The 27,309-nt window shown below is 40.1% G+C and overlaps 1 protein-coding gene across 1 annotated transcript in view; it reads right to left on the reverse strand.

Annotated features, from left to right (window-relative positions):
* The window catches only part of Khdrbs3 (KH RNA binding domain containing, signal transduction associated 3), a 165,783-nt gene that overhangs the window by 19,481 nt on the left and 118,993 nt on the right, over positions 1–27,309 (reverse strand). The window contains exon 7 of the mRNA XM_026407458.2: positions 23,486–23,568. Within this exon, the coding sequence (XP_026263243.1) occupies positions 23,486–23,568 (83 nt within the window). The remainder of the gene's footprint in view (positions 1–23,485; positions 23,569–27,309) is intronic.

Consider the following 27,309-nt stretch of genomic DNA (forward strand, 5'->3'; position numbering starts at 1 on the left):
ACAGGAGGGATGAAATGTCCCCAAAGAAAATCATGTAAGTTGCACAACTCTGTCATTCACTAAAGGTCCCTAAAGATTTAATTTAAATGAATTTCATGGTATTTTTTTTTTAAATCCTTAAGTATTTTTTTTTTTTATGTCTTTCAATGCTATTTACATGAACTCTTTCAAAGATTTTCTTCCAGGTATTAATTGCTAAAATATAGAAAAAACTGACTTTCATACTGACTGTGTATTAGTAACTGTTAACTTATTGCAGTAATTTTTCAGTAGATCCTTTAGGATTTTTTTTTTTTTTTTTGAGGTGGGATCTTTTTCTGTTGTTGTTCTTTTCGGGACACATGACATTAGACTGTATTTGACATATCATACATACATGAAGTGTGAGTATTCCATTAGGATCCCATTCTTAGGGTGAATTCTCAGTTCTGGGAACATAAGCACAGGGTCTCCTGTCCCCTTCTCTGCCTGTGCCTCTGGCTTCGTCCTGCTCACCTTGCTGCACTGATTGTGTTTCTCAGAGTGATGCTTAATGTAGGTGGTACGGGCAAAGACTGCCTGCTCCCACTCCTGGCAGAAAGGCGCGCAATGCTTTAGGCAATACGAACAAGCTGGACGTTTTTCATAGTTTCTGTATTTTCTTGTAGCTGCCTTTTATCAAATGGAGAAAAATTGCCCTATTAATCAGTTTGCTCGGATTTCTGATTGTTAATCTACATTGCTTTATCAAATGTTTTTCTCCTTCAAATGAGCATGTGATTACTTAATGTGGTGAACTGCATTAACTTTCTTGTAATGTAAATCCTTTCATTAATGAGGCAAACTGTACCTGATAATGATGACTTATACTTGTCACACGTCACTGCATTGGATCTGATACTTTGGTGGAGTTCTGTGTCTGTGGCTGTCAGAGATACTGCTCTGGAGGTCTATGGCTGTCTCCTGGCCACATCTGGGTCGTGACGGCCCTGTCAAGGAGTCAGGGAGTGTCTCCCTCCTCTATTTCATCAAGGACGGTGTGATGCTGCCGCCAGCCACCAACAAAGACGTCCGATCTGCAGTTTTCTTCAGCCAAAGGAGTCTTCTTTCTACTTCCACTTCATCCTGGATGTTAAATTGCGCAGGTTTTCCATTCCTTCTCATGAAGGTTTTCATGAACAACTGAACAATGCCTTTAAAGGAACTAGCTGACGTCTTCTCAGTTGACAGTTACACAGGCACAGAGATGTTCACAGCATTCTCTGTCACATCTACTTGGAAGAGGTATCTGCAGTGATGCTGATATTGATAATCTGAACGTTTTCTTTTTTGATTAGTCTTATTCAATTTATCAATTATAATTGTGTGTTAAAATGAATCATGTGTTAAAATGAATTTTGCTTTAATGAATTTCTTTCCTGTTACTTTTCTATTTCATTAACTTCTAGTCCTATCTTTATTATCTTGTTTCTGCTACTGACTGGCTTAACTTGATCTGCCATGGAACTTAAGATGGAAAAGCAGACTCATGATCGTATGTCTCCCTCTTTCCCACTGAATGCTGAAATTTCCCTTCTACGCACTGCGTGGCTGTATCCTACAGAGTCAGACATTCGTTCTTACACCACCACTCAGTAAGCAAAATACTTTCTAACTTTCCTTGGGATTAATTGTTTGACACATGGATCATTTAATAGTGCATTCCTTAAACATGAGATTTTCTACAAGTATCACTAGTTTCAAATTTAGTCTGATGTAGTCAAAGATCATAGTCTGTACTATTACTATTATGTGAAGTCTGTTCATTTCTTTAGTTTTTATCTAATAGTTTTTCCCTGTTCTAGGATGTCCAAGGACACCACAGAGCTGATGGGAGCTCTGGAGGAAGGCTTTAGAGAAAGCAGCCTGTCCCTCAGAATACATCAGCAGAATGTCACCAAGGGGAAGTGCCAGTGCTGAGGTAAGCCTGCCCTGGCTGAGGTTCTGCTTGTCAGCCTTCTCCCCTGTAGAGATGTTTGCTTTTTCCTATTTAAAATACTATATTCCTTGAAAGGAGAAATGCGCCAATTCCTCAAAGTGAGAAAAATTCAAAATAGTTTCTCCAGCTGGGTGTGGGGCACATACCTGTGATCTCAGAAAATCAGGAGGCTGAGACAGGAGGATCACAAGTTTGAGGCAAGATTCAGCAACTTAATGAGGCCCTAAGCAACTTAAAAAATAAAAAAAAAACAAAACTCAGTAGTAAAGTACTCCTGGGTTCAATCCCCAGTAACCCTCCAAAAAATTTATGCAGGATACTCCTTGAGGGAATAAGTAAATTATTTGGAATTCTTCTGCATGAGAGATTTGTCAGAACCCCTCTATTTATTTACTGAAGTGTTTATCTTTATCAGAATTTCATGGATATTTATTTTGTAAACTGCATTATAATCAATAGGCCAGAATCTCCAAAAGACAGAAACCCCAAGTGCCATAATCCCAAATGTTGAAATCCTAAAAGATTAAAATCTCTAATGTCTGAATTCTCCCAAAGTCTAAAGAGTCTTCAAGGATCGAAATCCCAAATCTACAATTGTGGAAAAAAAATTGAAAGTATTCTTTAAAAGACATTTATTTGCATTTTTATAGGAGGATTTGAGAAACAAATAAAAATCGACGAACACTGGGTTTACAGGAAGACAGGTGATGAGAACACACATATTTTTTGCAACACTCAACTACATTAACACTTGCATGGGTGTAATACGCATTAGCAGGTGAACCATAACAGAATGAAATATGTAAAAAGCAAAATGTTTGGACACATCTCTCCATGGTTAGTAACACAGTTGGTAACATAGCCTTATAACTGCAGTTACAGGTGGAGCACAATGGGCACCCTAAGTCCTTCAAAAAGATGGAATAAAATGTGTGATGGGCCATCGCTGCAAATGCAGCTGCCCGAAATTCCGCAAGTACAAACTACAAAAAGGACATCTCTTCATTTTTGGAGGAGGTTTCCATGTTTTACGTACGCCCACAGCACTTGCTCATGAAGGCAGCGCTGTCGCAGTGCACTTTCCCAGAGCATGTTTGCAAACAATGCAGAGAGTGAATGAGAACTCTCTGAAGGTCCTTGTGGGATGGAAATGACGTGAAGATGAAGCACAGGGCACAGTGAGTTACACGATCTAATGCTGACAACTCAAAACAGTGGGAAAAAGTGAAAAACAAAACTCTGTGGAGGAGAAAAAACATATGAAACGGTATCACAGGGATGGAGTATGGGTGCTGCACAGAGTGGGCCCCAGTATGGGTTTCATGGCCAGTAAGTATTTTTGAGGTACTGCATCATGATGAGGATTATTGGTTTTTCTTTTTCTTTGAGGGCATGGCTTTCTTCAGAGAATACATTCATATTCTCTTTCTAGGTGGCATGCTCCTTTTGAAATTCTTCTAAAATTCAAACTGAACTGACATGAGCTCTTCCCATCTTCTGTGCTGAGCTTCTGGCCCAAATGCAGTCCCTTGCAGGCCTCTGCGTGTTTCTCATTCCACTGTGCACATCACTAACTTGTCCACCTACAAACTGCAGGGGCTTCCTCAGCCAATACAGCTCCTGGACTTCATCGGCTGGAATGTCGGTGCAGACAGATAATGATTCTCTGCTGAAAGCCCTGGGCTGAATGGACAAAACAGACTTAACTGGTAACAACTTGAAACTCATTTTTAGATTGATCACACCTAATTCTAAATCCATCATTATAGTTTGGGGATTCAAGTGAAATCCATTTTTGGGGGGAAAGTCCAGTAAATCTTCAAATAAACATTTACAGGGTATTTTTTCCAGTCATTAATATATAAGTAAGAGAACAAGTTCTAGAATTTTCAGAACCAACAAGTATGTGGTTTATATAATTTGGCAGTTATGAAACTATCGTGAGTGCTGAGAGTGAAGCATGGGAAATAACAGTGAAGCACAGAAGTTTTCCTATGTTGTAGCAAATATGAAAAGTCTGTGCTCTCAGACAGCCAGCTCTCTAGCCAGGATTAGTTCACTACCTAATGAGGAACCTACCTCAGCAAGTGTCTGTTTCAGAAGGTCTCCCAGCTGGGCTGAATTCTTATTATTCTCTCATCAAGGCTGCTTTCTGAAGACAAGCTCAGTGCTACCAACACACAACTGAATCAAATGACCACTGTCCTCCAAACAGAAAATGCTGGCCATTTCTAGCCCTCTTACCCAGTCTTTCGGGAACACAGTAGGTGGAATTCAGTTTCCAGGATTTTATCATTCAGGACTGTGCTTTTGTTGAGACGGTAACACTTGGGATGATGGACTCTGGACTGGTACTGATGATCAAGAACTGCTGCTGCTGCTACTCCAAAGTTCTGGTTGTGGCCACTGGGAGCCCTTTAGGTTGGCTCGATGCGGAGGTGACATGCCCTCAGCATTTGTTTCTTTCCTTAGCACTGATCTCTGCCACCAGGAGAGGCCTCAGGCTCATCTCGTCCATTCCCGACTCCCTGGGACCAGCCACCCTCTACTGACAGCAGGGTCAGAGGCCGCAGCCTGGGCTCCGGGTGCTTCCTTGTTATTTTGATCCTCAGATATTTGCCGAGACTCGTTTTCCTGCCGAGCTCTTACCCACGTGATGAACACTCGACACACACTCCTCTTTTCTTGAGTGCAGAGGTCTACTGCCATTAGGTCAAAGGACTCCTGGTGCCTTTCAACATCTCTATGCTTATGGTTTGTTATTTCTTTTCTATGCTCACTTGTTGATCACTTCTATTAACCTCTGACAGAGAGGTCTTAAAAAATTAACTATTACTGTGAATTTGTCTATATTGCATCTTTTGCTCTTCCTCTTACTCAATTTTGTGGTTATAAGTACACACACATTTTATCAATCTGGTTTTAGTTACTAATAACACAATACCACAGCCTGGGAGAGGGATAAATGAAGTTTATTTTGGCTCACAATTCTGTCCAAAGATGAGGGGATACCACTGGATGGCATACACCACTGCACCCAGCCAAGTATCTATCTTCTAAACAATACGTAGTTAGATGGTTCTTTCCTTTTATTCAGTTTGACAGAATTTGCTTTTCAATTTTGGTTTTTACTCCACTGATTACTGATACATTTTTATCCAAGTCTACTGTCTTAATATTAGATCTCTAATGCTCTACACTGCTCTGTCTTGTTCTATTTCTCTTTCTGTTCTTATTTTTTGCTGAGGGTAAGCTGAATAATTTTTTAGAGTTTTATTTTTGATTTAATTATTTTTTTCAGTGCTGGGAATCAAACCCAGAGCCTCATGCACATCAAGCAAGGACTCAACCACTGAGCCACATTCCCAGCTAGTATTTTATTTTTGTCTCTTCTATTGACTTTTTTAGTTATTCTCTATTTTTTTCAGAGTTTACTCTAAAAGTTATAATGTGTACCTTTAACTTATTCTATCTTCAATACATGTTTATTATTATTATTTTTTGCTACTGAGGATTGAAGCCAGGGGCAGTCTTTCACTGGGCTAAATCCCTAACCCTTTTCATTTTTGGTTTTGAGACAGGGTCTCACTAAGTTGCCTAGGTTGGCACTGAACTTGCGATTCCCCTGCCTCTGCCTCCAGGGTTGCCAGGAATTCAGCCATGTGCCCTGCACCCAGCTTGTCTTCAATGCATGTTTAAATGCTAAAAAAACAAACACTGCAAGAATTTTCAACAGTATGCTGTCAATTACCCCATCTCTACTGCCTTACCCGGCCTTCCTCTGCTACCTTGATATCAATACTACTCTATGAATTCCACATAAATCACTATCACTTTTACTTTCAACAGATAATAATCTGTAGAGGTTTAAATATAAATAAATGCATATGAGCACTTCCTAAAAAGGTCTCATGTCTTCTGTGCTTACTTCACCAGGTGTTCTTCACCTGGGACGAGCCTCCACCTTGTATCACTCCCTGGCAGAGCAGGGCAGCTGGATGTGCACCTCCTTTCAACCTTTGATTCATTTTCTTCTTTGAAAGATATTTTTTCCACATAAAATTCTAAGATGACAAGTGTTTCCAGTGTCTGCTGGCCTCAATGCTCTGAGACAGAAGCCCCCTGTCCTTCTTATTACCCTTCTGCATGGAGCACCTCTGCTTCCATTAGGTGCTCTCAGGGTTCTCTTTCTAGGTGTTTTTCTTTTAAAGCAGTTGGCATATGTTGGGCCTCGGTATATATATTTTTTTGTATTCATTCTATTTAGGAATCTGAGATTTGTGAATTTGTTTTAATTTTGGAAAATGGTCATGTATTTCTTCTATTCCAAGATTTCTCCCTTCTTACCATGGGACTTCAACGACACAAGCTATGACTATTTTATATTGTCTCGAGGTGCTCACACACAGTGTTCCCTTTTCTCTTGCTGTATCTTTTTGGATAATTTCTGTTTGTCTGTTTTTTTCATTACTTCCTCTACTGCACACAATCTGCTAAGAAGTCCATATGCAATAATTATTCATCTCTGATATTATGATTTGTTCACCTCTAGCACTTGGCTCTTTTAAATTCATTTTTTATTCAACATTACAGTTATACATAGTAGTTGGGTTCATTTGGACAAAACCACACATGTGGAATTTGAGTCCCATCCCCATTTCTTCTCCTTATTCTGATTTCTCTATCCATCTTCCTTTCACTCATTTATTTTTGAATGGTCATTTCCACATATAATAAAATTCCCTGCAGTATATTCATATATGCATATTAAACGACTTCGCTGAATTCATTCCATATCTTCTCCTCTCCCCAGTCCCTCTTCCTTGTTCTTGGTCTCCTCCTGCTATACTGGACCTTCCCTAACTTTGTGGTATCTGATCCCACCATTCTTTCCCTTATTTTGCTCTAGCTTCCACATAAGAGAAAAAACATTCAGCCCTTGATGTTCTAAGTCTGATTTGTTTTACATAGCATTATGTTCTCCATTCTATCCATTTACTGACAAATGCCATAATTTCATTCTTCTTCATGGCTGAATAAAACTCCATTGTGCATACATACCACATTTTCTGAATCTTTTCACCTATTGGTGGCATTGGGGCTGATTCCAGAACTTGGTTATGGTGAATCACGCTGCCATAAACATTAAAGTGGCTGTATCACTATATAATGCTGATTTTCACCATTTGGATAAATACCAAGGAGCTGGGTCATATGATGGGTGGCTCCATTCCTAGCTTTATGAGTAATCTCCATACCACTTTCCAAAGTGGTTTTACTAATTTGCAGTTCAATAAAAAATGTATGAATCCACCTTGTCACCCACATCCTATTATTAGTTGTGTTCTTAATAACTGCCATTCTAACTGGAATAAAATAAAATCTCAGGGTTGCTTTGATTTGCATTCTTCTGTTGCCAGAGATGTCAACTGTTTTTTCATGAATTTGTTGGCCATTTGTGTTTCTTCTTTTGAGAAATGTCTGTTTAGTTCTTATTGATTGGATTTTTTGGTGTTTTTTGAGAGTTTTATACATTTTGGATATTAATCCCCTGCCAGAGGAGCAGGTGGCAAAGATTTCTCCCTTCTGTAGGCTCTCTTTCACGCTCTTGATCACTTCCTCTGTGGTATGGGTTTTAATCTGATGGCATCCACTTCTTGATGCTTGACTTTTCTTGAGCGTCTGAAGTCTTGCTGAGGAAGCTGGTGCCTGCCCCAAGATGATGATGCGTTCACCCTACATTTTCTCCTGGCAACCCCAGGTTTCTGTTCTAATTACTAAGTCTTTGGTCATTTTATGTGTCATTTGTGCAGTGTTGAGAGAGAGGGATATAATTTCTTTCTTTGACTTATGGATTTCCAGTTTTCCCAACACCATCTTTTCTCCAACATATATTTTCGACTTTTGTCACCTATTAGGTTCATTTTTTAGAATTTCCATCTCAGCAATACTCCCATTTGTTCAGTCTGCCATTGTGTAATATCTTTGAACATATCCATTTTATCAGTTTTTAAATTCTTGCTTGGAAATTCTAGTACCTAGGCTACCTCTATCTGGTTCTTTTACTCTTTTTAATTTTTAAAAATTTTTTTGGTACCAGGTATTGAGCCCACATTTTCAGTCCTTTTTATTTTTTATTTTGAGATGGGATCTCATTAACTTGCTTAGGGCCTCATTAAGTTGCTGGCACTGGCTTTGAACTTGTGATCCTCCTGCCTCAGCCTCCCAAGCTGCAGGGATTACAAGTGGCAGCACCATGCCTAGATGTCTGGTTCTACTGATTATTTTCTTAGTTGACTATTACATTTTCTTATCATAATTTTTATTGAATATCAAGTATCTTATGAAAAAGAACAGAGAATTTAAGAAGACATTTACACCTGCGAAGGATGTATCTCTTCTTCTGCCTGTTAGCTGTGTTATTCTCTATTTTGCGGGAGAGGGGATACTGGGGATTGAATTCAGGGGCACTCAACCACTGGGCGACATCCCCAGCCCTATTTTCTGTTTTATTTAGAAACAGGGTCTCACTGAGTTGTTTAGTGCCTCGCTTTTGCTGAGGCTGGCTACAAACCTGCAATCCTCCTGCCCCAGCCTCCTGAGCTGCTGGGGTTGCTCAGGTGAGTGCCACTGCACCCCGCTATATTTTCTAGTTTTGCTATAACAAATTATAAAGTTTAGCAATTTAACACACATTACTCATCTTCAGTTCTGTGGGTCAGAAGTCTGGCATGTGCCTTGCTGGAGGCTAGAAGGAAGAACCTATTTTTCTGCCCTCCTCAGCACGGTTCTGTCCAGTCTGTGGCCATTCCCTCCATCTTCAAAGCCAACAGGATTGAATTTCTGTGGGCCTTTTTTCACAGCCACTTATTTTCTGACTCTCCTCTGCTGTCACAAGCCGCCAAGCCCGAGAGCCTGCCTGGATCCCGGCCTGTCATATCTGGACACCCAGCCCCACAAGACATAAGTAAAGGGTGCCCAAGAAAACTGAAGTTCATGTGCTTCATCCGACTGAGGAGAAGAAGCTGGGGTATTTCTCTTTGGGCCCTACAGAAGCAGAGGTTTCAATTCATAGAAGAGAAGCCAGGTGAAAGGTACTGGTAGATCCATTTAGCCAGGGAATGGCTTTTCCCTGACCAGGGGCCAGTTTTGTATCTTCATATCAGTATGAAGAATTTGGGGAGTTTTTCTTCTCACTTCCTCTCTCACTTTTATGATTACAAATGGCCTCTCATACATTCCAGGATAATCTGCCCAATGTATGTCCTTACTTAAACACACCTGTAACGTATCATCTACAAAGTAAGCTGACATATCCACCGATCTGGGAATCAGGGTGAGGACAACTTTGAGAGCCACTGGTCACAGGCCTAGAGCAGGTCAGTTGTCTTCAATGCCACAACTTTAAGTTCACACACTCTTCCAATCATGCTAGTATTAATGTCAAGTAGAAAATTATTATAACATATTCTTTGAAAGTTGATGTTTTACTAAATATTGTTACAAAATTTATTCTAAAGGGAAACAAAAATTTCTACTCAGAAGACCTGAAATGATGGGTTCAAACAGAAGGAGATTGTAAATTTAAGGATGACAGAATACTGCAGACATACTCCCATCAATGGGCTTTACAGGGACCACTGCGCCCACAGATGTCCCCTTCAGGAAAACTCTGAAACCTCCTTCAAATATTAAATCATCCTGTCCATGAAGCTGAACATGTCCAACATAATTACAAGTGTCCGAATCAGAACTGAAGCTTCCTTAGGACAGGGATCGTTTTCCTATTTGTTTATCAATACTTCTTAAGCAACTAGGATAATTTTTGGTACACAGTAGGTATTCTGTAAGTTGCCAACTGAACCAATGAATGGAAGACACTATAGAAATGCCAATAATGTATATATTGTTTTTTGGAAAACAAATATTTAGCAACTATCTGCTAGGCTTTATATATGTTCCCTCATTTATAAAGTACTTACTAGTCAAGAGGAATGGTTCTCAACCCTCACTGCCTATCAAAATTACTGTGGAGTTTAATAAACTCTACAGATAGCTGATCAAGATACAGCTTGAAAATTAAAAAGTACAGGATGCTTTAAAGGCTGCAAAAGTTTTCATGTAGTCACAAGGAGGACACCTGCTTTTCAATCTGCCACACTTCTCCCTGTAGCTTCCCACAGAGGCTTCAAAGACAAATGCAGATCCAGAAATCATCAATTCAACTGAAACACAATTGCTTTCCTGGTCAGTACTATACTAGGTGTTGGGGACAGAATTTAGTACAGAAGGCACCCTGTCACTGAGGGAATCTTTACTCAAAGAGGACACATTCTCAGTCATCTAGTAGGTCCTACTGGAGAGTAGCAGCAAGTTCAGAGTAAAGACAGGCTTGTGCAACATGGTGGTGGAGGGGATGTGAGGTGAGCAGAATCAGGAGGGGTTTGGATGATGTAACCACCAACCCTAGGAACTACAGCTCTGCTGCAAGCAATCTGGCAAGGTCTGAAATACACAGGAAAGCCTGTGACCTGTGCAAACCACGCTGGGAAATTCTAAAAGCCATATTAACTTTTACAATGGCATGTAAGCCAAGTGCAATAGCACATGCCTGTAGTCCCAGTGACTTGGAAGGTTGAGGCAGGGAAGTCTCAAGTTCGAGGGAGACCCTCAGGAACTTAGTGAACCCTGTCTCCAAATAAAAAATTTAAAAAGCATGTGGCTTAGTAGTAATGCACCCTGGGTTCAGTTTCCAAGCACTTACTAAATAAATAAATAACAAATAAAAAAGGTATGTGAGGAAAATAACAGGAGGGTCCATGAATTTTTTGTGTTAGTAATATTGTTACACAGGATAACACCCCAAGACTGCATGCCATTCTCCTTGCCCCCAACCCCCGTTTTTGAAATCACCACACATACTTGCATCCTTTTACAGTCCAATTTTCCATGACGACACTGCAAATCATCCAAGGGGCAATCACTGTCTTAGAGAAGAGGCACAAACAGTCTCCACTGAAGTTGTATTACCGTAGATATGTGCCAACTGTCTCCACATTCTGAATCTAAGACTTTTACCTAGGGGGGTTTTAGATGAAGATCTCAGAACTTGAATGACAGCTATTAATTACAGCATCTACAGTAAGTGAGGCCCCATTCTGTAATTTTAAGGAGTTCTGTGTATGAACTCCTTAAAATGCATAACAACCTATGATGCAGTCACTATTATCACCATGCCAGTTTACAACCCAGGCGAAGTGAGTTGCCCACAGTGACACTATAGTCGGAAGGCTGACCTGTGATTCTGATCCAGGCAGACCAGCTCAGACAGGCCAAACTCTGCATTTCTATTAACTAAGCCTCAATTCAGCCATAACTCAGAGACTCTTTTATTTCTAATGCTATGGCTAAGTTTTTCCAATACCTAAAATGCTTTATCAGGCTATATATCTACATGTGTTCTTTGTGATTTTTACATTAAATGTCTCTAAAATTCAGCAATACCTAAGACTACATCCAATTAAAAAGATTGCAACTGGATTTGAGAAATATTCTATTTTGCAAACTTTCTAATCAACAAGGATTCATCTTTATGTTGTATAGCACCCCTTCTAAGTCGTAAGGTTTAAGGAACATGGGGACATTTTGATGACTGATTCCTGACTTTCCCATATATATGTCTACTCTTTGATCCTTTATAGAACACGAAACAAAAGCATTAGAAAAAGAAGTGACCAACTTAAAAGTAGAAACCATTACTGCTTTTAAACACACAGTGGAGCATGATCAGACAAGGTGGGTGCATCCCGCCACCGTCACTACTGCTAAGCACCAAGCAACTGTCCAGCAGTTACAGGTGAGTGACCCCAGACACCACCGATGCTTGTGTGATGTGCCAGCCTCTGTTCTCAGCTGCTCAACTGTATTCTCTCATTTAAGCCTCACACACATCCTATGAGGTAATAGGCATGCTACTGTTCCCATAGTATAGATGGGAATCTGAGGGTTAGTGAAATATCACAAGCACAGCTACTAACTGGAGAGGTCTGGTCTGCCTGACTCCTAAGTGTGTGCATTTTCATTCTAACTCATTATGTATACCTGGGAGACTGAGCATCCTATCCTCATTTCTAGGAGATCAACTGGGTAAAAACATTGGGTACATATACTTTTGGACACTAACAAGAGAATAGCAAAAAATAAATATACAACTTGGTTACATTAAAAAGTTGGAGGTAAAAATTTAACCATGATACTATATTGGTAACTAATGAGAAAAATGGGGATAGAATAACAGCTACTATTTGGATAGCCACTTATCAGTATCAAACATTTCCACATCAATCATTTAATGTAATTGTTACAATTCCATAGACATCCCCAATTCAACATGCCCGAGAATTACTTTTCCCTAAATCGCATTACCCCTTTTAATTGATTACATCACAATTTACTCAAAGGTAAATAAGAAAATAGTTCCAACATCTATTTCTCTTGCCCTCAAATCTTCAAAAGCTCTTAAATGTACTTACTGTAGTACTGTGAGTTCAGCCACTTCCGGTGGAAACACTGAGTCACAGGTTAGAGACATTGTTAAGGCCTCTGAGGTAAACTCACTCATCATCTTCCAAAAGAAATGTCCCTTCACAATGGAAAGTAAGAGGGGAAAATACAATCTGTACCATGTCAGAGCTATTTCCGTTTCTATAGTTGTGAGTTCAATACAGGAGGTATGAACAGACTAAAACCTTCAAGCACTGGTGTTCTCTATCACAGACCATCCCTCAAAAGTAACTTCAGGCTTTACATCAAATCTATGCTTCCAACACATCTCGGGACTCTAAATAATTCATTACTACTGGGGACTGGATGCAAGGGTACGTTACCCCTGGGGATGTAGCTTTTTAATTTTTAATTTTGAGATAGGGCCTTGCCAAGCTGCCCGGGCTTTGTGATCTTCCTGCCTCAGTCTCCCTAGTGGCTGGGATCACAAGCTCGTGCCATTGTGCCTGGCTGACCAAATTAATCTAAATGAGCCTTTGACCACTTTTTGTTTCACAAATAAGGATCAAAATGACATGTTATAAATACATTTCTTCAGATTATTGGTTGGGATTTTTTTGAACTGAAATCTTTCTCAGGAAAGACGAGTAGTTTCTAGGTTCAACAGCTGACCTCTTGCAGCAAGAGTTACTCAGAGGTAGTGTAGCAGAGTGCTGAGGAGGCTCCAGGCCTCAATTTCCTCACCAGTAACATGCCATGATAATAGAATCAACCTGAAGAGGCTGTGAAGGGCTGGGAAAGCGTGTGCTATTATGTTCATGACATTTGCCACCTCAATCACAATTTTGCATGTCAAATATTATTGTTACCACTCTACAGATGAGGAGAGACTCAAGTGACCTGATTAAAATCATATTGTCATGTATATCTGAAAAGAACAAATAAAAAAAATGTATAACTTGAGTTAAAAAAAAATCATCAGCCAATGAACTAATGGGACAAGGCTTCGAATTCAGTTTTGCATGGGTTTATCACCACTGTTTTCTCTGTCATGCCACCCATGTTGAAGCATCAGAAATTCTTTAAAAAGTTACAAATAAAATAATTATTTCACCAACAAAAAAATTGTTAGGAAAATTGTTTTAGAAAACAATACACATTTTAAGAAGGCTTCAAACATAGAGGAAGAAAACATGGAGAGACGTATTGAGTGAACTTTATTTTAGACCTTAAACCAGGGTTTGGTCACCAACAAATGCACTCTTCTCAGAAACCCTGTCACACAATCTGCAATTGCTAACAAGCCTCTCTTCCTGGTGCTCACTCTGCACGGCATCTGTCACTGCTGTGAGTGGATGATCACAAGTGCCACTGTAGTCTTCTCCATGCTATTAAGCAGATGGCAGCGCTAAATCCAAGTGATGTAGTACATCCCCCGGTGGACGCTGTTTTCATACACTGCCATTACTTGACAATGCCTCAGTGATAGATCTCATGTCTCCTCAGGAACATTGAGGGGTGAGCCGACAGCAGCAGAAGCTGACGTATTGCCACTAGCCTGCCTCCGCCCGTCCGTCGGTGCTCCTGGACACGCCTGGAGATCCAACACAGAATCCGTGTGGCCAGGCCAGCACTTCTGGTGCTCCCTACACTGAGAGCATCCCAATTCTGCATGTTTTACTGCTTGCCTTCAAGTGAAGCAGAAGAACAGGGAGGACAGCTGGTCACGAAGCCCACCTCTTCTCAACTGCGGGGCTTTGGTCAAGTACAAGTTCATCACCTTCCTTAATCATAACACTAAGGACTGACAGTCCTACCAAGGGACTGGAAATTAAATGAAAGGACAGGCATGAGAGCACCCGGTGAGTACTCACAGACATTTGATTCCGTCAACATTTATTAACAAGTCTTGAAAAAAAATCCCTTTCTTTTCCACAAGCCTAATTCTAAGGGATTCCCTGATGAAGCTACAAGGTTTCTTTGATGAATTCCAGGACAATAGAGTATCAAGTGTCATGGTGGGGGCACAGGGTGGTCCTCAAATTGATTTAGTAAGCTTTCAGGAGAAGCAGCAGTCCCTCATCTGGGTGTGGTGTTCGACAAACCTCAGCGTTCGTGGACCACTCGTAGGACCTCTGCCATCCATGTCTGAATATTACTCTCTATTCTGACTTTCTTTACTTTTAATAAATTTACTATGATTCAGTTATAGCAATAATATTCATAAAATCACATACTTAAAAATGAAATTCACTTTTTCAATAAAAAGTCTGACATTTTAAAAGAAGTGACTGTGTACATCTAAAATCACATTGTGAGACAGCAGTGATATGTGTACTGCTCTTTGGAACACACTGCCGTAGCAGGTTTGCCTGCAATCCCAGCAACTCAGGAGGCTGACAGGAAGATTGCAAACTCAAGGTTGGCCTCAGCAACTTAGATTCTCAACACCTTGGTGAGACCCTATCTCAAAACAAAAAATAAATGAAAAGAATTGGGGATGAAGTTCAGAGGTAAAGCATACCTGGGTGCATTCCTAGTATCCTCACCTTGCCCCACCCTGAACCCTTGCAAACAGAAGAAAAACACTAGCATAAAGGAAAGAAAGAGAAGCTTGAAGTCCAGAGTGTCACTAAATGTGTAACTCGAGCAACTTGTTTACTCCGTATTTTCTCAAGAATAAAATGTGATATTAATATATACCTCTTAGGGTTAAAATCAAAAGCAGAGGAGACACTTCATTCTTAAAGTGACTGATACATTACAGGAGATGGTCAGTGCAGGGTAATAAAGACTGTTAACATCAGCTTTAGGCTGCTCCTTCACTTTCCACCGTCAGTCCTCAGCATCTCCTAAGCCCATCTGCAGAGTTCCTCATAACCTCAGTATCAGCACTCCACACCTCTGACAGGGTTGGCTCCCTGTACCCATCCTCCGCAGGGACCGCATGCTGGCCTGGTCTGCCCTCAATACTAGTCCTCCCGAGTCATTAGACTGGATCCTGTGCACTGTGACATTTCCATCCATGGACATCCCCGGGTTCCTGGTTGTGAATTCCCTCGTGCCCATGTTGTACTCGCACTTGAGCCAATCTGTCTCCATTGTCAGGTCCCTACATCCCTCACAAGGGTACCAACAGAGTCTTCTTGCCATGCTTTGACAGCGTTATTGGAAGCTTTCTTCCTTAAAGCAACGAAGCGTCAGGTTTTCACCACTGACCTCTATTTTTACTTTCTATAGTTTTTCTACTGAGAAGGAATTTATAGGTCTATGGTATAATTCGGTGGTATCTCTGCTTTTTGACACTAACTAGTATTGTGTTAGAAATATGTTTGTTGATAGCTTATAAGGCTCAGCTTGTGTCAAGAAGTTCCTTCAGTAGTTGTGCAGCCAGCTGCCAAAGATCCAAATGATCAGATTCTGTAAAAGTACGTTTGATGGGCTGGGGATGCCCCTGTGGTACAGTGTGTGGTCGGAATGTGTGAAGCCCTGGGCTGGCTCACGAGAAGGGGAAAAAAAGTTGACTTGACAAAAATTTTACAAGGATGATTGACAAAAGTTTTAATCTAGACCAAATCAATATATACTGCTTTTAAAAGTCCTAAACAGCTAATCCCTAATACAAAGAGTATTATTTTCCAAAAGACAGTTTTACTAATGTTTAAACAGTAACATCTTCAGTAACACAATAGGTCATCACTTCCAAAGTAGAAAATCCCAGTTATCTTTAGACCTCCATAGGCAAGCTCTTGGGAAGACCTAATTGGATCCACAGCGCTGCAGCTGCCAACAGAAACAGCCAAAAAGGAGAGAGCGGCACGTGGTGACACTGATCTCTGTCTCATTGCTCTCCTGGACCCGTCTGAAAATACACCCAGAGTATTCTCAGCTACTGACAACTTCCATTACTCTATTCTATTTGTATAAAGGAACTTTATCCAAAAAATGGTGTTGCTTTGTCACAAAACAAGTCAATGATTTTAAAATATAAAAATTTTTCTTAAGTGGCTAATCAAAAAACACAGACTCAAGTACTTTTCTGTTGTGTACTCTTGAGAAAGCTGTTAAAACTCTCAATTCTCAGTTTTCTCATAGGAAAAAACCAGCCAGGCAGGGTCATTATGAAAACTGCAGATAACACATATAAAGGACATGAGATAGCTGGGCACTAAGTTCCACAAGCTTAATAAATTCTCCTACATAATAGCTATTGTTTTTTCAGGAATTTAAAATATTTTCATGGGGCGAAGGGCTACGGAGTGATATTGACCAAATTGTATTGTGTGCATGTATAAATAGGTAACGAAAAATCCCATCAGTATGTACAACTGTAATGGACCGATAAAAAATGTGGGGTGGGGGAGGAGAGAAAAAAATAAACAACAAAAAAGTATTTTTCATGAAAACCACATAGATGTAATTTAGAAGGACAACATCCTTAGAGATCCCGTGGAGCCCCAGAGTGCTAAGGGAAACACATGGCGTAGAAGTAAACCAGTCCAGCAGCTCATGAATCACACCCACATGCCCTCAGGGACGTTGGACACTTTCTACTTACTTTATGATCATTATACGAGCCAAACACTGCTTTGGAGACTTTACAATTACTCAAAAACAGACTAAAATATTGTGAGTGTTCCTAGAAATTCAAAGAAAACATCGAATGCAAGCTAATGCCACCGAGTTTAGAATGAAATGGATGCATTTATAGGCCCTTTCCAGGTGTCAAAGCCATGCTATCATGAAGGTTCAGTCAGGAAGGAAGGCCAGGGAGGGCCCTGAGGGCTGAGGACATTTATCACTTGCTCCTCCTTATCCACTGAAGCTGTGTATCCATAGAAAGTAGTCAATGACTATGTTTGAACCAGTGTGTATTAGAACAATTCCAATATTGTAAAGACCTTTATATTCCTATTCACAGTAAGTGTGTCAACGTCTTGTTACTCACTAAATGTGTGAAATCAGATAAACAATGTTTTATTTTACACAACAATATCAGCCTTATCAAGGTCATTACAAAAATCAATGGGGAAATGCAGCTGAACTATAGTAGATTTTTTATCATTCTGTTAAGACTGTCATCTGTATTCTAACACATGGCACTTGAAAATTTGGAGAAAAAACATCAAATTTGTAAAACCACCTGCAAGAAACTTTCTACATCATGCAGTGTCATGAGATGATTAGAAAGTGAATTCTGGCTGAACGTAGTGGCACAAGCCTATAATCCCAGCAACTCAGAAGGCTGTGGCAGGAGGATCACAAGTTTAAGAATAGACTGAGCAATTAATGAAATCCTGCCTCATAATAAAAAAACAAAAAGGGCTGGAGTGTAGCTCATTGGTAAAGCACCCCTGGTTCAATCTCCAGAACCAAAAAAAAAAAAAGTCATTTCTGAAAGGAACCCACTTCCACACTACAGGTAATAGACATCCGGGAGCCCTTCCCTGCTGTCAGGTGGGTTATCCTAACTCTCAGTTTATAGCAAATATGGAGATGACCACATGTGTGGGAAGCAGTCCCCTTGGTCTCACGCAGCCCTTGCGAGTCACGACATGCATGCTCTGTGTGGCTATCTGATCTGAAATGGAAGCAGAAGCCACGAGGAGCTGTGGCAGGGGGCAAGGCTGGCTCACACAGCTTCCAGTGTGCTACTGACATCACCTGACTCATTTAGAGAAAGGACAGCGGCGACGTACCTCCCAGACAACAGGCTTTCCTAACTCTTTCAACCTCTGGGTCGACCCTCAAGTAGAAACCAGTAGTCAGGCTGGAGTGTAGCTCACTGGTTCCGTGCTTATGTAGCATGCACAAGACCCAGGTTCAATCCTCAGCACCCCAAATAGCCCCCCAAAATAAAACAAAAAACTAATAGGTAAACATTGTATAAATTGAAGCAAAAAGGTCAGATAGCTTGCCCCAAATTACAGTCAGTAAATGTTAAAGTTGGGGTCTGAAACCATGTCTGTGGAGTCTTAACCACTGTGGCCAAAAATACGTCTCCAGATGTTAATAATATACCTCTATATGGAAGAAAAATATCTTTGAACTTGTAACTCTTCAGGGCCTATGTGCACTGGATTGGTACTGTGACACCTTGGAGTATAAAACAGCAAAATGGAAATCTGAAGAATATGAACATGAGTGGAGACTCTCCACTTCTCTGTACCCAGCAGGTCATCTGCCTACTCTGAGTGGATGTGCCCAGCCTAGGGAGCACTCTGCTACGCCGGAGTGCCAGAAGTGGGCTCATTCAACCCAGTCCTATCTAAGAGAAAATAGCAGTCACATCTGTCATTGAAAACTTTCTACTAGCCACATTTTAAAAACAGTAAAAATAAATGGGTAAAATCAATTTTAATGAATACATCTATTTAATGATACATCTATCTTTTTCTTCACATGAAGTCTCTAGGATCTGGTGTGCTTTATACTTGCTACACATTGTATCTGGGCCATATGCTGGGTGCCCCACATTCATGCTACTGGAACCCACGGGGGACAGTGCAGGGCCAACATCTGCTCAGTGCTGCCCTATAGCAGTCGATGTCAGGTGACTCCACAACAGCCTTGCCTCTAAAAGGTAGGACCAACTAGGAAGTCCTCAACTACACCCATAACATAGGAGGCACTTCCACATTTTGAACAAGGAGAATTATTAAAGTATGAGACCAATTTTATAGACAATGAGTGTCAAAATCAAGACTACAGATATCAAGTGTTACAGGGTATTACATGGTATTAACTACCACTTAACCCCCTGGACCGCATATTCCTTAGAGCAGGGGCAGGAAATGTTACCTGTTGAAAGGATCTAATATAAAGTGGGAAAAACAAAGCTCTTAATTTCACTAGTTTAGCCTACAACTTTAACATGCAGTGTGAATGAAATTCTATGTTTGATTAAGACAGTCCATGTCTGATAAGGCCAAACTTCCAGTTTGGGTTAAAGCATAATGCCTAAAAGATTTAAAAGCATCATAAAATATTAGGTTCTTTAGTACCATGAGGGAAATGCAAGTAGGAATTAGCTGCAGCAACTGAAATCAAAACTATGGTGAGGGGGAAAGGAGGCGAAGGAAAAGAGCACTCAGGAGAACGCTGGGGCAGACAGATTTGCACCCTGCTCGGCCTCATGAGTTTTTATAAGCAACATGACCTCGCTTAACTTAATGACATGGAGTGACATGTTCGGACTGAAGAGAGAGACAATTTACAGAAGTCCATGAAATAGCGCCAGTCACAAAGTAAACACCCCATGACTAAAGATGACAGAGGTGCTGAATTCCTTGTTAGTGCCTACTCAAAAATACTAGGGATAATTTGCGAGGCATTTACACAGGTGATTTACATTGAAATGAGGTCCTTAGGGGTGGATTCTAACCCAATTCCACTCTCTCTTTTTTTTTTTTTTTTTTTGAGATTAGAGTCTATCTTGCCCGGATGGGTCTTAAACCCTCCTTCTTCCTGTCTCAGTCTCAGTCTCAGTCTCAGTCTCTCCAGCAGTTGGGACTACAGATGTGAGCCACCACCCCCAGTTTCTGACTGGAGTCCTTGTAGGAGAACATGTGGATAATAGACATAGATGCTAGGAATGCACACAAAGAGGAAAGACAACGTGAGGACACTGGGCAAAGGCAACTGTGTGTAAGCCAAGGAGAAAATCTCCAAAGAAACATACCTACCAACACTTTGATTTTGGACCTCTCAGCTCAAGAACCATGGGAAAATAAATCTCTGTTATTGAAGCCACCCAGACTTAGCACGGTTTGTTACGGCAACACTAGCAAGCTAATAATACTACAGGAAGCCACTTCTTCACCCAGCTCCATAATGAGGGTACTTGCCTTCAGTTATCACACAGTTGTCTGGATCAAGCCGAGAGCACTACACAGAAGAGTTGTGTGCTGTGTGCTCACGGCCCGACAGACCTACTTCAGAGCTGCTCCTTTGCTTATAAGCAAATGATTTCAAGGAAATTATGCAACTTAAAAAAAGAGCAATGTCTATTGTACATATTAATTGGATTAATGAGCGAACAGAGTGCCCCGCCAACAGTGGTCTCTGTGCTGCTCATGCATGCAATGACCACGTGATTTCCTCTCCTTCAGGTAGGACAAGCTGCAGGCCTGAAAAGATCGGTCTAAAATGGCAGATGAGATATCATGCAGGAAACTTCTTCTAGTGAGTCATTTCTGATACTTAAAGGTCTTATAATTTATAATGCACACGCTTCTTCACTGGTCTTAGCCTCTAGGCTCACATCTGCCAGTCCAAGCTCTACAATGTCAGCTAGTTAATTTATCTAAATTCAAATCTAAGCACATCATTTGCTTGCATGTAACTCTTCAGGGCCTCTTATGACAGCCTTGAGTAGGGCACACTTCCCCTCTGGCCTCCTCTCACTCTCCCCACTCCTCCTGGGCCCCACATGCTCTAGGGAACATGCCCCCTTCTCCTTCCATGCAGGCACACTTTGGTCATAATGAAATGACGAGTACTTCCCACATAAGACATTTCATTCCATGTCTCTATGCTGCCTAGACTTGCTCTGTGGAACTCGCTTCTATGTTTGTCATTTGGGAACTTCTACTTATCCTTTCACCTTCTCAGAGACATGCCCCCAAATTCCAAGTCAGAATTCAGCATTGTCTTTTAATGGAAATACTAAATTTCTCCTCAGAACTTAAGTACTGATTACCATACTATATTGCATTTAAATATTTGTACTTGTTTCCTACTAGCCAGTGAGCTTTTCAAGGATAAGGTCTCTGTCTTAATCTTTACACTCCAATCATCAAGCATATGCCTAACACAAAATGCACATTCAACAAATACTGACTGAATGAATGACCAAAGGAAAGGGAATGGATGCTTATAATTAACCATGTTACCATATTATCACAGATTAAGTGAAAAGACCACGAGCTTTATAGGTCCGGTTTCCATTTGAGATTAGTTATTTACTTCCCTGAGCCCTGGTTCCTCGTGTGCATTAATTCTTGCTATTGCCATTTGGATTAAGCAAAACACTTCACATTCTATGCTTGAGAACAGGCCCCGAGTAAACACGGCTCCGTCTTGTTCTCTGTTCGCTCACTGTTAACACTGTGGCGTCTCTCCTGGACAGATCACAGCACTCAACAGGGCAAATGCTATAACCCTGGTTCTTTATGTCAAATACCAAAACACAAAAGACCACCGCGAGGAACTATACTCCTGCCCTGCACATGCACTTCATTAAATGCTGCCCCTCAGCGTTCAGCTTCTCAACCACAGCTGATCCTTGTTACTGCACAGGACAGGACTGGAGCTCATGGGGGTCAAACTGAAATCAAATAAAGCACCAGCATAGCATCTGGAATTCACCAGGTCCTTAAACCACACATACAGTTCAACCAATGACATGCACTTGAACCTGAAAGTCAGTGCACTGAATGCTAGAGGGACATGGGGACAGGCTAATGGAGAGCCTGGCGATATGCAAGGAAGGAGGCGGAATTAGGAAGGGGCTCTTGGAAGCCACAGAGAGTTAGTTACCTCTTCTCAGCTTTAGTCACAAGTCCTGGAACCCCTCTGTCATTCAGCTTCCTTGTCTACAGGCGTGAATATGCCTTACAGAACCACGGTCAGGAGTGCCATGTGCATGTGAACTAGACTGCATCCTTTATGAAACTTAATAGTACCAGAAATGCACTATGCACGTAGCATAGTTATGAAGGAGAATACTTGTTTTGCCAGGATATTTAGACAAAAATTAAAATACTTGTGAATACTTACATTATTAAACAAAATCTGAGGATGACCTTACAAGAGTACAAACCTCTGAGTTAAAAGATCTGACTTAGAATTTCATCTTTGCACTCACTGTGGATTTTTAGCAAATGACCTAATTTAGTGCTGCTTTCATCCTCTACACAATGGGAGGGGCACCCCACCCTCTACAAAGGTGTTGGATACTCAGATACAATGCTGTGGGGAGTGTTTCCTCCAGTGCGCATGATGTGCCAGCCAAGGGGTTGCCAGGCCCTGGGAGGGCTGCTAACCAGCACACTGCAGGGGGCAAATGTGATGCCAGACTTGCACCAGAAAGAGCAGCTGTCGGCCAAAGCCCGCCTCGAGGCTGCGGCATTATCCTAAGTTACAGAGGAAATGCTTTGTTGGGCACAAAAACAACAACAACAACAAAAAAAAAAACTATAAATATCCCTGTCTGCTTGAGCATTACAGTGAACAAGTAAGAGAACCTGGGTGTTTCCAGCTTGAGTGCCATCATGTAAGTTCAAATGGGAATTTTTCATTCATCAAAATAACCACATGGTCCATGTTATTTATATTTTGTAATAACTGTAAACCAATATTTTGTTTTATGTATGACTATCTTTGCCCTCCTCTCAGAATTGTAAATTTGAAGTAAAAGGTTTCTAGGCATTTAGGAAAATGTTCTGCACAGAATAAACATTGGTTTCGCCTACCAATGAACACCAAGGGATGTCTCCAGGAGCGGCAACTACAAAACCTATTCTAATTCTGATGATACTTATTTCTGGGTAAATACTTCTTTATAAAAGCAATCAAAACATACTCACTAGGCACAAAGGGGAATTTGAAGTTGTTAGGAAACACGAGCATTGCTGCTAAGAAATTAAAAAGTTCTATGACTAGGAAACAAAATGTTAGGCACCTTCATCTTCAGGCACAAAGATAGGACATTTCCCACATTATTTCAGCCTTATGGCTGAAGAGTCACATCCTTTGAGGCTGTTCCTTCTCATCAGAATACACTGAACACTGAAGTCAAATTTTTATAATAAATAAATTTTATTTCCCAAGCAAGAATGCTTTCACAGAAAAGTAAATGTGGGTGGGTCAACACATGCTAGTTGGTAAAATTCTCTGATTATCAGAAATAAAAATAAAACACAGCAAGTCAAATCACCCTTACCAGCTGCCCGTGACACTGGCCCAGAGTACACCCAGGTGGAGGGCACGTGTCTGTGGCACTGGTAGTGAGGACTGACTTACCTTTGAGCTGGTGCACTGTAGCTGTTATCATAAGAATCATAACTCTGCTCATCATATGCAGTGCTGTATCCATCATCATAGTCCTAAAACACAACAGAAGCACAAAGACATTCAAAGAACTTTCTGGAAAAAATCATTATGCTTTTAGTTAATTTTAGTTAAATCAGCTAATGCATGTCTAATTTTACTGTAAAATATAATATAGGAATGGGCTGGGGATGTGGCTCAAGCGGTAGCACGCTCGCCTGGCATGCGTGCGGCCCGGGTACCAACAAAGATGTTGTGTCCGCCAAGAACTAAAAAATAAATATTAAAAATTCTCTCTCTCTCTCTCTCTCTCTCTCTCTCTCTCCTCTCTCTCTCTCTCTTTAAAAAAAAAATATATATATATATAAATATAAAATATAGGAATGACTTCAGCACAGATGGTAGAGTAAGAGGCTCCAAAGTACCAAAGCAAAGAGTTAAAAAAAAAAAAAAAAAGTCAGGATCACCACTTTCAGGATGATGAAAATTAATCATTAGACTGTATAGATTTAGGGAGCATTTTCTTTCTTTCTTTCTTTCTTTTTTTTTTAACAAATGGCTGAATGTTGTTGAGAACAGCAGTGAGCTTTATGATGCTCTAACCTGTGCCCCACTTGGAGGAGCCTTGTATACCCACAGGCCAGAGTGGGAGCAGTATGGAGGCCAGTGGAGGGTAAAACATGGAGCGTGGCTGGAGTTCCTCCAAAGTGACACCCAGAGAACTGTCCTTATGGGACCCAACTCAGAGCTCACGCTGTGCAAAAAAGCCTACCCTCTAGGGGTATCTGAAGCAAACAGAGGCAATTGTTTTTAGATGTCGGCTGTCTATGGCAGTGAAGAAGAAGTGGAAAAGCAGGCTAATCCAAAAACTTAAAAGTAAAAGAGGGGAATGAAATATCCACACAGACTTTAAAAAGCTCTGCAATGATCCCAAGAATCTAGAAGGCCACATCCACACCCAGGGAAGACCTGACAAAACCCAGAGGTCTCTCTCCTGACTGATGCTGAGATTCAGCACCAGCAGGAAATGAAGGCTGAGCCAGAGCCAGCTGTAGACTGAGTAGGGAGAACTGGGTACAAGGGCCAATGGATATCCACAGGCCCTTGGCAAAAATCAGGAAGTTTTTATGCATTTAATGAAATCTCCCTCCACTCAGCAGTTGTGCACTAAACTTCAGAGGCAATACATGATAAATATTTTACAAAATCGGTTTGGAGAAGGCATTAATAACAAAAATAATAAGAAACCCTGTAAGAACTTAATTTTAGAATTGATAAATTATATTGAACAGTTTTAAACAACAACAAAAACGAGATGTGAAGAAACATGAAAAAATAGTTTCTACAAAAAATTCAATGAAAATTGTCCCCCAAATGCTTGGACTGAATTTATGAGAATTTAATGTAGCTATCTTAAATTGAGAAGATTTATCACCTGCAGCTATGCTTTGAAAAAGATACTGAAGGGAGTCCTTTGAGGAAAAGGCAAGGTCAGTCAGCAGCTTGCACTGACATGAAAAAACGAAGAATACTCGAAAAGGTAAATACTTAGGTAAACAGAAAAGAGAATATGAATGAATTTTTTTTTATTATAATTCTTCTACCTTATTTAAAATACACCTGTATGAAGATATAACTGCATGACAGTACTAAAACAATTGTTGGAGAGAATGGAAGTGTACGGAAGCAAGCTTTCATGTAGTGTTAAAAATTAAGTTGGTACAAGCCTAAAATCTCCATCATTCTGTTAGTTCAGATGTAAATTATAATCCCCAATGCATGTTTAGGAAATAATTAGAAAACAAAAATTCAGAAAAGTAACAAGGGAAGTAAAGTGATGCAGTAAAAGAACAAAACAAATAAAAAACAAAACAATAACTAGCATAAAAGAAATCAACAGGCTACAAAAAGAAGACACAGAACACAAAGAGCAAGATGACAGATATAAATCCTATCTTATTGGTAATTGCAGCAAATATATCTATATCTATGTATGTATATATATATGGTATGAGTGTGTGTGTGTGTGTGTGTGTGTGTGTGTGTGTGTGTGTGTATGATTAGATTAGCTAAAAGGCACGTGGAAAAAATTATCCAACTACACATTGCCTACAAAAGGCATGTTTTGAATTCAAAGATAAAAACAGGCTGAAAGAAGGAGAGTGGAAGAAGATATACGATGGAAATATTAACTTCCCAAAAGAGCTTGTGTAGCTATAATACTAAACATCAGACAGAACAGATATTAGGATTAAAAATTGTCACTAAATTTTCTAAATGATAGAAAAGTTTACTCATCAAGAAGATAAAACAATTAGCACAGATATGTAATAACATAAGAGTATTAAAATGCATTAGGTAAAACCTAGCAATTCTGAATAACAACAGAAACAATCACAGCTGAGAGGCATCTACAGAACACTACACTCAATATAAGGCAGAATATGCATTCATCTCAATTGTACATGGAACATTCTTAAGGACAGACTACATTTTTCCCATTTTCAAAATTTATAATAAACTAAATTTGTAAAATACAAGGTAGTATTGGCAGAAACATACAGATCAGTAGAATAAAATTCATAATTTAAAATATATAATATAAAATATATTTAAGCGTGCGTACACTTTCCAGCAAAATGCCTGACATATATGAAGAGTCTGTAAAGGAGAGCTGATTTTATTATTCATTCCAGTGCAGTGTCACCCATGCAGACCTCTCCCCTGGATTTCTCTACAGGTCCCAGATGAATATCTGCACCCACTGCTGCAAGGGTATCAGCCAAAAAACTAGTTTTGAGGGATTACCTTACTTAGTTTCAAAATTTTAAAAAAATTTAGCTGAGATACAATAATTGTATAGATTTTAGGATACAATGTAAATATTCAATATATGTTTGAGGAGATAGACATGCTAATTGTCCTGATTTGAACATCACACATATTCTCTTTAAGAAGCATTTATTAAATATTATTTGCTTTAGGAAAACATAAATATCTAAACAGAAAGTTAAACTGTAATCCTTCCAATTTTATAAAACAAATACTAATGCGAAGGGGTAGTGCTATCTTTGTAGGATTAAGACATAATTTATAACTGATGCCCATATGTTAAATATATTTTATAGCAAAATGTAAACATGAATTCTGACAAATTAATAAAATTAAAGAAATTTGGCATCTCCTAACAAAAGGAACATTACTATTAAAAAAAAAAAATGAAGTCCTCATGTAGCACCCTCACCAGTTTCTGGCAGTCAGACCCTGGATGGAAAGCAACTTCACAGTCAGTGAATTCTCTGGCATGAGATGGGGTGGGACAGAGATGACAGACAACTAAAGAGAAAACTCTAATTCAACATGTCAAAGGTAAGCACTGAGGTGGGACACACCAGCCTGGCTGGGGGAAGGGGAACACGGGAAGAAAATTTCCTAGAAACGTCAACGCTAGAGTTTAATTCAAAGTACAGAAAGCAAAAGCCGCAGGGGAAGTCATTAAAGATTAAAGTTAAGCAGAAGGAACAGCCGGTGTGAAACATGGTGGTACAGAGCAAACCCTTCTCAAACATGGAGGTACACAGCTTGTCATAGGTACGTGGTGAGACACAAGTGGACGAGAGGAGGAAGAAGAGAAACCACAGACAATGCCATGAAGGACCACTTAAAGAAGGCAGGTCTGGATTCTCAAGGACATAATTCACTTGTGTTTTAGAAATTTCTCTCAATGGTATGTGGGCCTGGAGCAGAAAGGGCATCTAGAAGGCAAACTTCCAAGGAGGTCACTGCATCTAGCATTC

This window comes from Urocitellus parryii, chromosome 7 (assembly GCF_045843805.1).
Source record: "Urocitellus parryii isolate mUroPar1 chromosome 7, mUroPar1.hap1, whole genome shotgun sequence".
Lineage (NCBI taxonomy): Eukaryota > Metazoa > Chordata > Mammalia > Rodentia > Sciuridae > Urocitellus > Urocitellus parryii.